At 42.0% G+C, this 13,743-nt stretch overlaps 1 protein-coding gene across 1 annotated transcript in view; it reads left to right on the forward strand.

Moving 5' to 3' along the window:
• LOC122556798 (dedicator of cytokinesis protein 2-like) overlaps positions 1-13,743 on the forward strand; it is a 727,415-nt gene that overhangs the window by 243,071 nt on the left and 470,601 nt on the right. The window contains exons 23-25 of the mRNA XM_043703987.1: positions 2,360-2,468; positions 6,087-6,157; positions 10,524-10,630. Of these exons, the coding sequence (XP_043559922.1) occupies positions 2,360-2,468; positions 6,087-6,157; positions 10,524-10,630 (287 nt within the window). The remainder of the gene's footprint in view (positions 1-2,359; positions 2,469-6,086; positions 6,158-10,523; positions 10,631-13,743) is intronic.

Raw genomic sequence — 13,743 nt, forward strand, 5'->3', positions numbered from 1 at the left:
GTCAAATCCCTCGAACTCAGCACCGCCTTCCTAACCTGCAATCTTCTTCCCGATCTCTCCGCCCCCACCCCACTCCGGCCTATCACCCTCACCTTGACCTCCTTCCACCTATCGCATTTCCAACGCCTCTCCCCCAAGTCCCTCCTCCCTACCTTTTATCTTAGCCTGCTGGACACACTTTCCTCATTCCTGAAGAAGGGCTTATGCCCGAAACGTCGATTCTCCTGTTCCTTGGATGCTGCCTGACCTGCTGCGCTTTTCCAGGAGCACATTTTCAGCTCTGATCTCGTGCATCTGCAGACCTCACTTTCTCCAGGAACATGATCACAACAACAACACTATGGTTTATGATTGAATATGAAAAGATGATAATCTTATCCAAAAGAAGACGAGCACGAATGGAAGGAACATTTACATAGTACTTTGTCGCAATATCAAAAGCTGAAGTTTAACTGGTTTATAAATGATATGTTCTCTTGCTCAAATAGAGGAAGCTAACATTTCTCTAGATGAAATAATTCATTCATAACAGGTGAGAAATTAAAGTCCACCAAGATTCTAGAACTGCATTGAACTGTACCTAAATATTTTGTTCTTAAGCAGTAGACTTGCGTCCCAACAAAGTCTAAGAAACTTTGGAATGCGAGTGTAGGGAGGTGAGGGAGATGGGGTAGTAAACCCACTTTACTTATTTGAAACAATATAATGAACTGAAGAATTAGAAAAATGAAATGCCTGAAGGGAGAGCTCATACGAAATAGTTACTACCTGAATTTAACTGATGTCATGAGATTGATTCCATCCATCTGTTCTGCTTTGGTTCCCATACCAATGCTGTATGAGAATATTTCAGTAGTAATAATGAGAACTTGTTCTTGGATTGAGCCTGATACCTTTTATGAGACCATCATATCTCTCAGAAGGGCTATTGCCTGCTATTATGTAATAGTAGCAAGTGGGTGGTGGCTCAGTAATTAGTACTGCTGTCTCGCAGCACCAGGGACCCAGGTTTGATTCTAGCCTCCGGCAATTGCCTGCGTAGAATTTGCACATTCTCCCCGTCTCTGCTTGGGTTTCCTTTGGGTGGTCCGTTTCCTCACACAATCCAAAGGTGTGCAGGTTAGGGTGGATTGGCCGTGCTGAATTGCCCACAGTGTTCAGGGATGTGTGGATTAGGTGCATTACTCAGGCGTAAATATAGGGTAGGGAAATGGGTCTGGGTGGATTACTCTTCGGAAGATCAGTGTGGATTTGTTGGGCTGAAGGGCCTGTTTCCACATTGTAGGGATTGTATCTATACTAAACCTTTCAAAATTTTGCTCTCTTCTGCCTGACACTTATGGGGGAATCCTTCCTCATTTGGTCTCAGTAGCTTAGATTAACACCACCAAAAGGATTGGTGACAGTGAAACTACACAAGATCTCCCAGGTGATTCAAAAAGATGACTGTGTATCGAAGGTAGAGAATTAAAATTACTGATGATTGGAAACTCAGGGTCATGTTTGCAGGCTGAATGATAAAGTTCCACAAAGCACGTTTGATTTCCCTGCTGAAGAGCAGACCACGTTTTGAGCAACAAATACGCTGTGACAAATGGAAAGAAGACAGAGCTACGGATACAACCCTTAGTTGGAACTTGCATGTCGGCTCTTCTTAGTTGTTGAGTTGTTGAGTTGTCAATGAGTTGAGTCTTTAGATTTACATCAGAAAACAAGGTACATTTAGCTAAAGGGTAGGGGGAAATGGCCTTCATATTCCAACCACACCAGCACCATTTAACTGATTGGTTTTAATATGGTATTGACAGAGGGTAGGGGAGTTCAAAACTAGAGGCATAATTTTAAGGTGAGGGGCAAAATTTAGGAGGGACATGAGGGGTGACTTTTTCTCACAGAGAGTGGTGCATGTATGGAACGAGCTGCTGGAGGAAGTGATGGCTGCAAGTACATTTGCAGCATTTAAAAGACTTACGTACAGGTACATGAATAGCAAAAGCTGAGAGGGTCAAATGCAGGCAAATGGAACTAGTTTAGTTTGGGAAACATGGTCAGCATGGATGCGTTGAACCGAAGGGTCTGTTTCCATGTTGTATGACTCTATGAATTTTTGAATAAGCACATTGCCACAGCAGATCCTTGAACGAGAGTTCCCACTCAGAGACGTGAGTGAATAGCTAATAATTAAGACAAAACTATCTGTCAGTTAATGGAAGCAATTTCTCAGCGATTCACTAATTTTATATAAATATGCCAAGTCTTTGTGTTTTTGATAATTAGATCTTACTGAGCAGCAATTTTGATTTATAAAAAAACATGTTTGTCAACCTATCTATAAACAAACCCTTTTTCTTTGTTCCAGACTGTATGAAGAGAAGGAACAGGTTGAGTTCGAAGAATCACTGAAAAAACTATTTGAGTCCATCAATAACCTGATGAAAAGTCAGCAAGTGACCACAATCCTATTGCAGGTCAGTTAGCCAATGAAATTGAAAATGTTGCATATATAAATGGGATTGATTGCAAACACTAGAAAGTAGACTGCCTTCATGATGAGTCATAGGAGGAGTAAAAGCTGCATGCAATAAAGTCCATCATTTACATTCCAGGTTACGTTCCTGGAAATCATTGTAAGTGGTGAACATATTTTATAACAGTGGTTCTAACCATCCAATATCCAAAATGCAGAATTAAAAGGTAGAACACAACAAAAACGAGGTTTTTAAGATAAACAAAATTAAAAGTCACCCAACTCCAGCTTATATTTTAAGCACTAACTTAAGGAGCGAACCACCTGATGAAGGAGCAGTGCTCCGAAAGCTAGTGCTTCCAAATTAACCTGTTGGACTATAACCTGGTGTTGTGTGATTTTTAACTTTGTACACCCCAGTCCAACACTGGCACCTCCAAATTAAGATAAATAAAGATGTTTGAATGGAAAGATTGTTTAATAAAATAAGAGATACATAAACTTTGTAACTCCAGCCCTTATTGTAATGATCTCTGGCTGAGTAAAGAATATCCACATGGCAACATCACAGGAAACAAGATGGCACATGACACACTAACCCAAAGGAACCCAAACATATAAATAGAAAGCAGGGATTTTCAGCATTGCTTCGCATGAGGTCCACTGAAGATGTTACCTAGTAAGGTAACGAAACATCTGGAAATGAACCTTTCAGCTCAGTGAGCAAACCTACATCCAAAACATTTTAAATTGTTTCAACACACTCTGTGACAACCAGAAGTTTCAGCTCCCTTAAAGATGCTGTATATGTCTTCAACTTCATAAAACTTTGTTCTCTCAGATAAAGGTACTTGCCATTATCCTTTGAGTAAGTCCGACTTAGACATATAAGTTGCTTGTCCACCTTCTCAATACAGGCTTGAAGCCATGGAATAGGTTATGAATCAGATTTTGTAACTGCATTAACTTTGCGGTAGTCAAAACATAGACTTTGGGTACTGTTTAGGTTTGGCACCATCACTATGGGTGAGCTCCATTTGCTGATCTGATGTTTCATATGAAGAGTTTAATGGCTACCACAACAAATGTAGAGATCACATATCCATAGTATCATAGAAAGCATGGAAAATAGAAGCAGGAGTAGGCCATTCAGCCCTTCGAGACTCATCCACCACTCAATCCGATCATGACTGATCATCCAACTCAGTACCTTGCTCCCATGCTCTCCCACACCCTTTGATCCCATTAGCCCTAAGAACTATGCTGGCAAATAGGACTACACTTGTGCAGGATGTCTGGTCGGTACAGACGAATTGGACTGAAGAGTCTGTTTCCATGCTGTATATCTCTATGACTCTGTAAAACTACATCTAACTCCTTGAAAGCATTCAATATTTTGACTTCAACTGCTTTCTGTGGTAGATAAATCCACAGGCTCACCACTCTGTGCTTAAAGAAAGTTCGCCTCATCTCAGTCCTGAATGGTTTATCCTGTTTCTTTTAAACTGTGATCCCCTGATTTTGGAACATCCATCCTACATTTACCTTGTCCAGCCCTTTTAGAATTTCATTGGTTTCTTTGTTGTCAAGTTACTGAGGCTAGCTGAGACCTTATCGTAAGGCAGCTAGCATACTCTGTTCAAGTGCATTTCTTGTGAACAGTAAAGATTTTCCAATCAGCTGAACAACATCACAGCAAGGGGCGCAGTCAATGTCAAGTCTGCACAGACTTTTCAGATTGGTCAACAGACATGAGGATTGATCAATGTCTCTTTCTCTTTAATATTTCCTCTGAAGTGAATTGATTTACTAAAGAATCATAGGGACCCAGGTTCGATTCCAGCCTTGAGCGATTGTCTGTGTACAGTTTGCACAGGCATCCTGTGTCAACCTATGTTGAACCAAATTGAATTTATTGTCACATGTACTGAGGCACAGTGAAAAACTTTGTCTTGTGAGCAATACAGGCAGACCACAGAGCTAAATAGCATAGATAAATAAATAATAGGTAAACAGCGGCAAAAACCAAAACACAGGTACAGGCGAATGTCAAGAGTTTGTGAGTCCATTCAGTATTCTGACAACGGTCGGGTAGAAACTGTTTCAAAACTGGCCAGTGCATGTGTTCAGGCTTCTGTACCTTCTCCCCGATGGTAGAGGTTGTAGAAAAACACTGCCGGGGTGGGGTGGATCTTTGAGAATGCTGGCGGCCTTTCCTTGACAGCGGGCCTGGTAGATGGATTCTATAGATGGGAGGTTGGCCTTTGTGATTGTCCGGGCTGAGTTCACCTCTCTCTGTAACCGTCTCTGATTTTGAATGGTACAGTTGCCATACCAGGTAGTGATACATCCAGACAGAATGCTCTCAGTGATGCACCTATATAAGTTGGCAAGAGTATTTGCTGTCATGCCAAATTTTCTCAGCTGCCTGAGGAAGAAGAGACATTGTTGGACCTTTGTAACCAGTATGTCCACATGAAGAGTCCAAGAAATCTTGTTGTTGATGACCTCTCCAGCAGCTTGACATTCTCCATTCGTTCCACCTCTGTGTTGGTAATGCGTAGGGGGCATGAGTAACATCCCACTGAAAGTGAATAATGAGTTCCTTGGTTTTGCCGGCATTGAGAGCTAAGTTGTTCTCAGTGCACCATTTTTCCAGGTCTTCCACCTACTGTCTGTAGTTTGTTTCATCACCATCTGAGAATCGACCAACTATGGTGGCATCATCAGCGAACTTGTAAATGGCATTGGTCTGGTATTTGGCGACGCAGTCATAGGTATACAGTAGAGAGCCAGGTACACACCCCTGGGAGCTCCAGTGTTGAGTGTTAGTGAGGATGAAATATTGTCCCCAATCTTCACTGATTGTGGCCTGTGGGTCAGGAAATTGAGGATCCATTAACCCTGCGTTGGTGTGGGTTTCCTCCAGGTGCTCCGGTTTCCTGCCACAGTCAAAAGATGTGCAGGTTGGGTGAATTGGCTGTACTAAATTGCCGTGTATTGTGCAGGTTAGGTGAGTTATCTATGGTAAATGTGGACTTACGAGAATACGGTGGGAGGCTCTTCAAAGGGTCAGGACATTCGATGGCTGAATGGCCTCTATCTGCACTCATAGGGATTATATAAATCTATGAAGGCAGGAATTCAAGGGAGGCAAGGCAGCTCAAGCTGTTGCATTGTGCCATTGTCATAGTGGGTATGCTTACAATGTACCAGGTAATTCATAACTTCATACACAGAATGGGACAAAGCTCCAGAGGTTCAGAGGATATTCATGATTCAGCCAAAACAGTGACAGCTTCACCAGCAGGCCGTACCCTCTGCCTGTCTTCACCCATCCCCACATCACCACCCTGCCATCTGCCACCCCCGTTATCTGCAGCTCCCCCCACACCCACCCCCAGTCCTGAAGAAGGGCTACACCCGAAACGTCGGCTTCTCCACCTCCTGATGCTGCCTGGCTTGCTGTGTTCTTCCAGCCTCCTGCCTGTTTACTTTCAATGTATAAGTGAGCATGAAACCATCAATATGCAGGTTGTGCAGATACTTGATAAAAGTGGACTCTAAGTTCAGACAACTGCAGTAGTATTTTTTAAACTTTTTCTTTTCCTGCTCTCAGGTTGCTTCTTTGAAATATCTGCCGTCAGTACTTCATGACGTGGTGACAGTCTTTGATGTCAAGTTACTGAGGTACGTACATACCTTGCTGAGGATGTTTTTCCACAAGATGTGGAAGTTTTTTCCAGTAGAGGTTTGTTTTTTTGTTATTATTATTGCATTGGAAGTAAGAAGGGAAAAGATAATATTCCCTTTGATAAGATATCAAAGGAAACTATTGCAGAATATAAAGCTGGAGGAGAAAGTGAGGTCTGCAGATGCTGGAGATCAAAGTTGAAACTTTATTGCTGGAACAGCACAGCAGGTCAGGCAGCATCCAGGGAACAGGAGATTCGACATTTCGGGCACATTCCTGAAGAAGGGCTTGTGCCCGAAACGTCGAATCTCCTGTTCCCTGGATGCTGCCTGACCTGCTGTGCTGTTCCAGCAATAAAGTTTCAACCCAGAATATAAAGCTGAGCAGGTCTGGAGGTAGCAACAGAGTTAACCTTTCGAGTCCAATATGATGATCCTTCAGAACCCTTTGCTCAGCACTGCTGCCTCACAGCGCTGGGACCTGGGTTCAATTCCAGCCTCAGGTGACTGTCTGTGTGGAGTTTGCACACTCTCCCTGTGTCTGCGTGGGTTTCCTCCCACAATCCAAAGCTATGCAGGTTAGGTGAACTGGCCATGCTAAATTGCCCACAGTGTTCAGGGATGTGTAGGTTAGGTGCATTAGTCAGGGATAAATGTGGAGTAATAGGGGAATGGGTCTGAATGGGTTACTCTTCAGAGGGTCCATGTGGACTTGTTGGGCTGAATGGCCTGTTTCCACACTGTAAGGATTATATGATTCTTTTCCCGAAAACGCTGAATACAACCTTTGGAACCAATCCACTGTGATGTTATTCATTTTCCACGTTGGCTTTCGGTGGGCTTGCCAATTGATGCTAAAATTGGGGAGGCAGCTTTTCTGCAGCATGGTCGATACTCACACAAACAAGTTACGGCCGACAGCCAGAGGATATCTCAACAGTATGGGCTTTGTTTGAAACATGCTGCTGGCGATGAGGACCAACTGGATGCAGTTTTGAAACAAGTTGCTCATTTCCCCAAAATCAAAGTGTAACCCAATGAGTGATTCTGATGCAGAATTGATTGCCTTACAGCATGATTCAATATTAACATCTAAAAGGGAAAAATCCTTGTGTGCTATGATTCTACACCATTAATAACATTCATATTATTAAGACTAAGCTTGAAATACACACATTGAAATATTGAATCAAATGATGGAGAATGACCTCCGCCATAAATACTGCAAGTTGATTCAAGCCGTCGAAAGGATCTCTCTGGAGAAACAATATGTTTTGATGGCTTTGACGGGCTGAATTGATGGATCTCTGTGCCTTGCTTGTGTGGGGAGTTAATAAACAGATAGAATTGCCTGCTGTGCTTTATGATTTTATGCTGCAGTTTGACCTGAGCAGCATACCCAATGAGTAAGAGAGAGCCGAGTTATTCTTCGCCTGACCTCAGTGGGGAATGATATCTCACGCACTTCAGGAGAAGCTTATCCTTTTCACTTCGAATGGGTTGATGAGGTCATCATTAGCACCGAAGGGATTGATTGAAACAGGAAGTGTTCCACACAGATCATCACTGTATTTGCTCTGAGGGAGGGTCACTGGACCGGAAACTTTAACGCTGATTTCTCTCCACAGGTGCTGCCAGACCTGCTGAGCTTTTCCAGCAATTTCTGTTTTTGTCACTATATCAGAAATTGACATGTCAGAACCTTCATGTAGGATCTTTGCACACCCTGGGGATGCCTTTGCAGACTTCCCAAGTGTTGTCATTGCTCTGAAGCACATCACTGCAACCAGCGACTCACTTTCAGCCAAGGCTTCCCCAGGAAGAGAATAGTTTGAATAACGGTCCAATTTGTGGCGTTTAATTGAAAGGTGAATGTTGATCAAGAAAGTTCCTTGGGGCATTCTCCTGGTTCGTCACATGAGGATAAAGCTCTCATCCAGAGTAACAGATGAAGCCATCATTCAATATCGTTCCCTACACTCCTCCCCCTACCTTGACAGTGTAGCACTCTTCAATGCAGCATTGCAATGATTGGTTATGTTATGTGCAGAGGTTCCTGTGGTGCAGACTTCCCTGTGGTCAATGATTTATCTATCCTGCCCAGTGTCTTGGCATTTGATGGTATCGCCCAATGCTTGGGGTAGGCACTGAATATTTTGGCGTTAAATGTTTGGGTATTTCCAATTTTGCAGAGTGTGGGAGATGCAATTTGTCATATGCCTTCACTGATCCCATTGGCAGTTGCAGTAGAGTGGTTTGATATTCTGACTTCATCACCATGGCGTAAATATTGTATGGAGCTTCTCTGCCTCTCGTTATCGTCAGCTGTCTGTAGCCAGAGTCCAACCAACTGAGAGCATGTACTAGATTCAGGATTCTGTTCTTAAAAGCCATTATAAACGTCTGTTGTACAAATAATATTGTAACTTAAAACATGGAAAGTGGAGCATCAGGGCAGGGAGAGCCTTGCAGGGTGACAAATGCACCAATGGAGGATTGGTGTCCACTCCTCATGCTGATCTCCTGCCCCCATGCTCTCTCATTTCTTTCCTTTCCCATGATCGATCTGAACTCTGACCTCTCCCACATTAAATTTTGGCCCTCTCCTCCTAAGTTCCAGTCCATGCCTGCCACAGCTGACCTTGCAATCTGATTTTCTGCCCTGAACCTGCCCCCACACTCCCAACCCCATCCCTTTGCCTCACCCACCTCAGCCTTCCTGTTCTCCTCCTCAGTTGCCTGTGCCCCTCCTTCTGGTCTCGTCTTTATCCAACTCTTCACCCATCTGTTCTCCACTCCAATCTTCACCATGCCCTGGATACTGAAATGTCTTACAGTTCACAGGCACTGACAAGAACCACACTTTTTTTGGCAACATCAAGTACTTGTGTTTGGCCACAACTTCAGCTGAACCCATTTTATACCAGTCAGTAGAGTTGAGATTCTGCTTTCACATAATTCCTAACACCTGCCACCAACTACAGTGAATAGTGAGAGCCCAGGACTTCAACACTTGGTTGTCCAGCTAAGACCTTTGTGGACACCTTGGAATGGAATCCAATCAGGGAGACACTGAGTTCATGACCATTCATAGTTGTACATACCTTCATCTGTTTCTGGTTGCTGTCCTTAAGGGAAAGAACTCCATGCCTACATGTGACTCCAGCCCCATAGCAAAGTGTTTGACAATTAAATGCCTGCTGAAGTAGCCTATCCAGCCATTCAGTTCCAGGGCAATCAAGGAAAGGTAATAGATCTTACCAGTGATGTTCACAGCCCCATGAGGAATAAAAGGGTGTATTACAGATGTGAATCTATTAAATGTGCAAATGGTACTTCTCTGCATTGCTTCAAACTATTTTAACATTGTCAAACTCCACGTTGCTGGTTCCTATGTTTTCCAATGCACTATTTCAACATCATATGCGTGGAAAACTAATAATGATCAAACACCGCATCAATTGGAGTGCTTCATCAATTGGAATCTCTGAAATCCCACCCAGGCAAGCTTCAGTCAGCCAATAAAATAAAATAATAAAATGGCAGCTTTTTCTGATCTAATTTTCTCATTTCCAAGCTTTGTACCCAATTGAATCTACTATCATTCAAAGCAATAGATCATTTTAGCTTAATTAACTAAAACAACTGAAGTTATTAATGGCTTCCTGAGATCACCACCATGCATGTTTGTGTTTTTGCATTATAACGAGCAGCATTGAAATGTAACTCCCTCAAGATAACAAGAAGCTGTCTCTGCTTCGCCCCATTAAAGTACAGCTCTGTGCAATATTTCTTCTGTGGCTTTCCATGAGTAAAGGCCCTGATCATCATAGGCCACCATTCCTGGTTAGAAAAGTAAACAAAATCTGGCAATTAGCTGTCACTCATCATAAACTGACACATTTTCCATGACATATTTCTACCAATCAGAATCCTCTTGCTGACCAATCATAATTCTCCCCTCATACAATGCAAGAGTTGCCCTTCCTCTGAAATTGGTAATTCTCATGAATTATCCTGATGAGTGCAAGATGGAAAGCATTGACAAAATATGTCTTTTTCAGCACTACCCAAGATCTGTACTGACAAACAATGATGGGGCTTGGTTCTGTTAACTTTTGATTATTAACACTTGCATGATGAAAAATCCAAATTAAACTGTAACTTGTATCTGCTTGAGACTGAGCCTCTTGTAAGCCAAACCTAACTTAATTGCATCCTTACGTAAGTTAGCTGGGCATCCCTCTGCCAGTGCAGACGAAACAAAGCTCTTGAAACATGTAGTTTTGAGGTACCTTGCGCTATTGGAATTTTATTTTCTTAGAGCACTAATGAATTCTTTCTCTGTCTCTTTCTACTGCAGCCAACTTCTATTAGAATTTTACAACAGCATACCACCTAATAAGCTGCAGAAACAGAAGATCCAGTCTATGACTGAGATTGTGCGCAGTGAGCTCTTCAAGAAGAAAGGTTGGTGACCTTGAATGTGCATATTGTTGGGGTACGGGAATACAGGTGGAGGTGAAGAGAAAGTATACCCATAAAGGAGAAACATATTTGACTCAACATCGCCAATATGTTAGAAAAATGAGGTACAGGCCCCACGACTCATACTTATCAGGGACATCGCCTATATAAGGTGAATTGGTCCACTAACTGATCATTGCAACAGTTCTGTTTATAGCTTGCTAAGTGGCTACCTTTCTTCTTGAAGTACTTATCCTGGAGTTGCTGACTTAAAAAAAAAGGTCATTCTGGTTCCAACCCTAAAGCATTTAAGCATTCACAAACAAAAACAGAAATTGCTGGAAAATCTCAGCTGATCTGGCAGCATCTGTGCAGAGAGATCAGAGTTAATGTTTCAGGTCCGGTGACCCATCTTCGGAACTGAGGAAGATAGCCAAAACGTGAATTCTGATTTCTCTCCACAGAGCTTTTCCAGAAATTTCTGTTTTTGTTTCTGATTTCCACCGGACCCGAACGTCAACTCTGATTGCTCTCCACCAACGCTGCCAGACCTGCTGAGCTTTTCCAGCTATTTCTGTGTTTGTGTTACAAATGATGGGCTGATACCTACACAATACCAAAGTCTTCTTGTTGGGCCGAAGGGCCTGTTTCCACACTGTAATCTAATCTAATCTAACCTGCTGAGCTTTTCCAGCTATTTCTGTGTTTGTGTTACAAATGATGGGCTGATACCTACACAATACCAAAGTCTTCCAATTACCATTGCTTTAAGATCTTAAAAGAAATAGGCTGCACATAAATATTCTGCTTCAATTGCATTATAATGAGTATGTCTACCTTCAATACATCTGTGGAGTTGAAGTTCACATATTATAAGTTTAATACAAACTGACTGCTCCAACCAACAGCTTTGAAGCCCAAGAGCAACAGACTCTGAGAGATATCTGCAAGTGTGTAGTGCAAGGCTTTTACAATGTTTTGGATTCACGTAATTATTCAGTGCACCACACTTTCCTTTAATTGTTGCTAGCATTCACTTGCTGTTGATTGCTGCTGTTCCTTCGTTTTATATCTGCTGTTCCTTCGTTTTATATCTGCACATAAATTTAACTGGGCCACTAGCTTTTAGCCATCTGCAGGGTCTGATTGATGTGACAGCGGAAAGGATATTAGGGTATAGCTTCATTAGCAGTTTCAATAATCACATAATCATATCCAATAAATGATTTCCTTCTGCTACTGTGGCAATGTTCTGAATAGATATTCAAGCTCTACAGATAGGTCCTGAAGACATTTGTGTTGTGATTGTATTTAATTTTATTTCTTTTCAGTAAAGTCAACATTTCTTGAGAACAGAAGGGAATAAAGATGGCCTTTGTTAGCACATTGTCTACATGTCCATTATATTGAATCTGGTTCTGTTCTGGTTTGAAAACATCATGGTTTTAACAAGCCAGTTTTCTGTGGGTATGAATCCACGATACAAATCTCACATCATTCAGAGCTAATGTTTCATAGATTTATGTATTTTCAGCAGCTGTGCAGGTGGACAGGTAATATGTCAAACCTAAGATGTTGCTCATTATTTTGTTCTCGTCCAACTTTTACATTTTGGAGCAGTGACGAGGGAGTGCAGCACTGCTACATTTCTGGTGAGAAATTAAACTAGAGCCCAACTTGCCCTCTGAGGGAGATGCAAAGGATCTCTTAAGGGCTCAATTTTGGAGAACAGAAGAGGTATTCTCTGCGACTTATCCAATATTTATCTCCAGTTCAACATTGGTGAAACAGATTATCTCATCATTGCCTTTTGTTGCTGTGCACAAATTGACTGACATTTCCTACACTGAGACAGTGACTCCACTTTCAAAGTAGTTAATTTACTTTAAAGTGCTTTGGGATGTCGCAAAAAGCAAGTTATGTAAATGCAAATGCTTCCTTTCTTTCTTTTGATCAATTCTATTTCCAACCAGATAATTACGTTAGTCATTGTGGACTTCTTAAAGGAGGAATTTGCTGTAACATATTCCAAAAATGCAAAGCATAAAACATAATGGGTTCCAGCATCTCAAGATTTTTAAACATTCAGTGAATAGACTGAATGTTTTTGGTTCATGGCACCATCTCAGAACAGCCTCAGAATAAATTTACAGAGACTTATTGTTCTATGTCAGGAATGGTTTACACAAACTTGTACCCTGTTTTCAGTAATACTTTTTGTACAGATTTCAACACTGCAGTGTATTAGTCCCATTCCAATATTAAATGGAGCAATAAATAAGTGTCTTTCTTTTCTTCTGTGATATTTTATAAAAGATATTTTGATCAGCAGTTTCTGTTTTCAAATATTCATCTCCACGTTTACAAGGTCATTGACCAGACTGATTTTTATTGTTCCTCTCTCATGGCAATGACAAATTAGAAACTCAAAACAATTAGGGCTATACGAATAAATGAAGAGAGGTATTGAATAATTGCTTCACCTCAGCTTTTATGAAGACCATAATGATATATTCACCTCATTAATGGGGATGCTCAGAAAAGAACAGATAGATTGTGGACAGAAAGGGGGAAAAATTGATAAACCTGCAAGACTGAAAGAATAAGTCCAGATGGTATGCACGCATGACCAGTGGAACAACAGAGGCACCAGATAGAGTCATAGAATCATAGAGATGTACAGCATGGAAACAGACCCTTCGGTCCAACCTGCCCATGCCGACTGATATCCCAACCCAATCTAGTGCCACCTGTCAGCACCCGGCCCATATTCCTCCAAACCCTTCCTATTCATATACCCATCCAAATGCCTCTTAACTGTTGCAATTGTACCAGCCTCCACCACATCCTCTGGCAGCTCATTCCATACACGTACCACCCTCTGCGTGAAAAAATTGCCCCTTAGGTCTCTTTTATATCTTTCCACTCTCACCCTAAACCTATGCCCTCTAGTTCTGGACTCCCCCACCCCAGGGAAAAGACTTTGTCTATTTATCCTATCCGTGCCCCTCATAATTTTGTAAACCTCTATGTCACCCCTCAGCCTCCAACGCTCCAGGGTAAACAGCCCCAGCCTGTTCAGCCTCTCTTTATAGCTCAAATCCTCCAACCCTGGC

The sequence above is a fragment of the Chiloscyllium plagiosum genome, chromosome 14, assembly GCF_004010195.1.
Source record: "Chiloscyllium plagiosum isolate BGI_BamShark_2017 chromosome 14, ASM401019v2, whole genome shotgun sequence".
Classification (NCBI taxonomy): Eukaryota; Metazoa; Chordata; class Chondrichthyes; order Orectolobiformes; family Hemiscylliidae; genus Chiloscyllium; species Chiloscyllium plagiosum.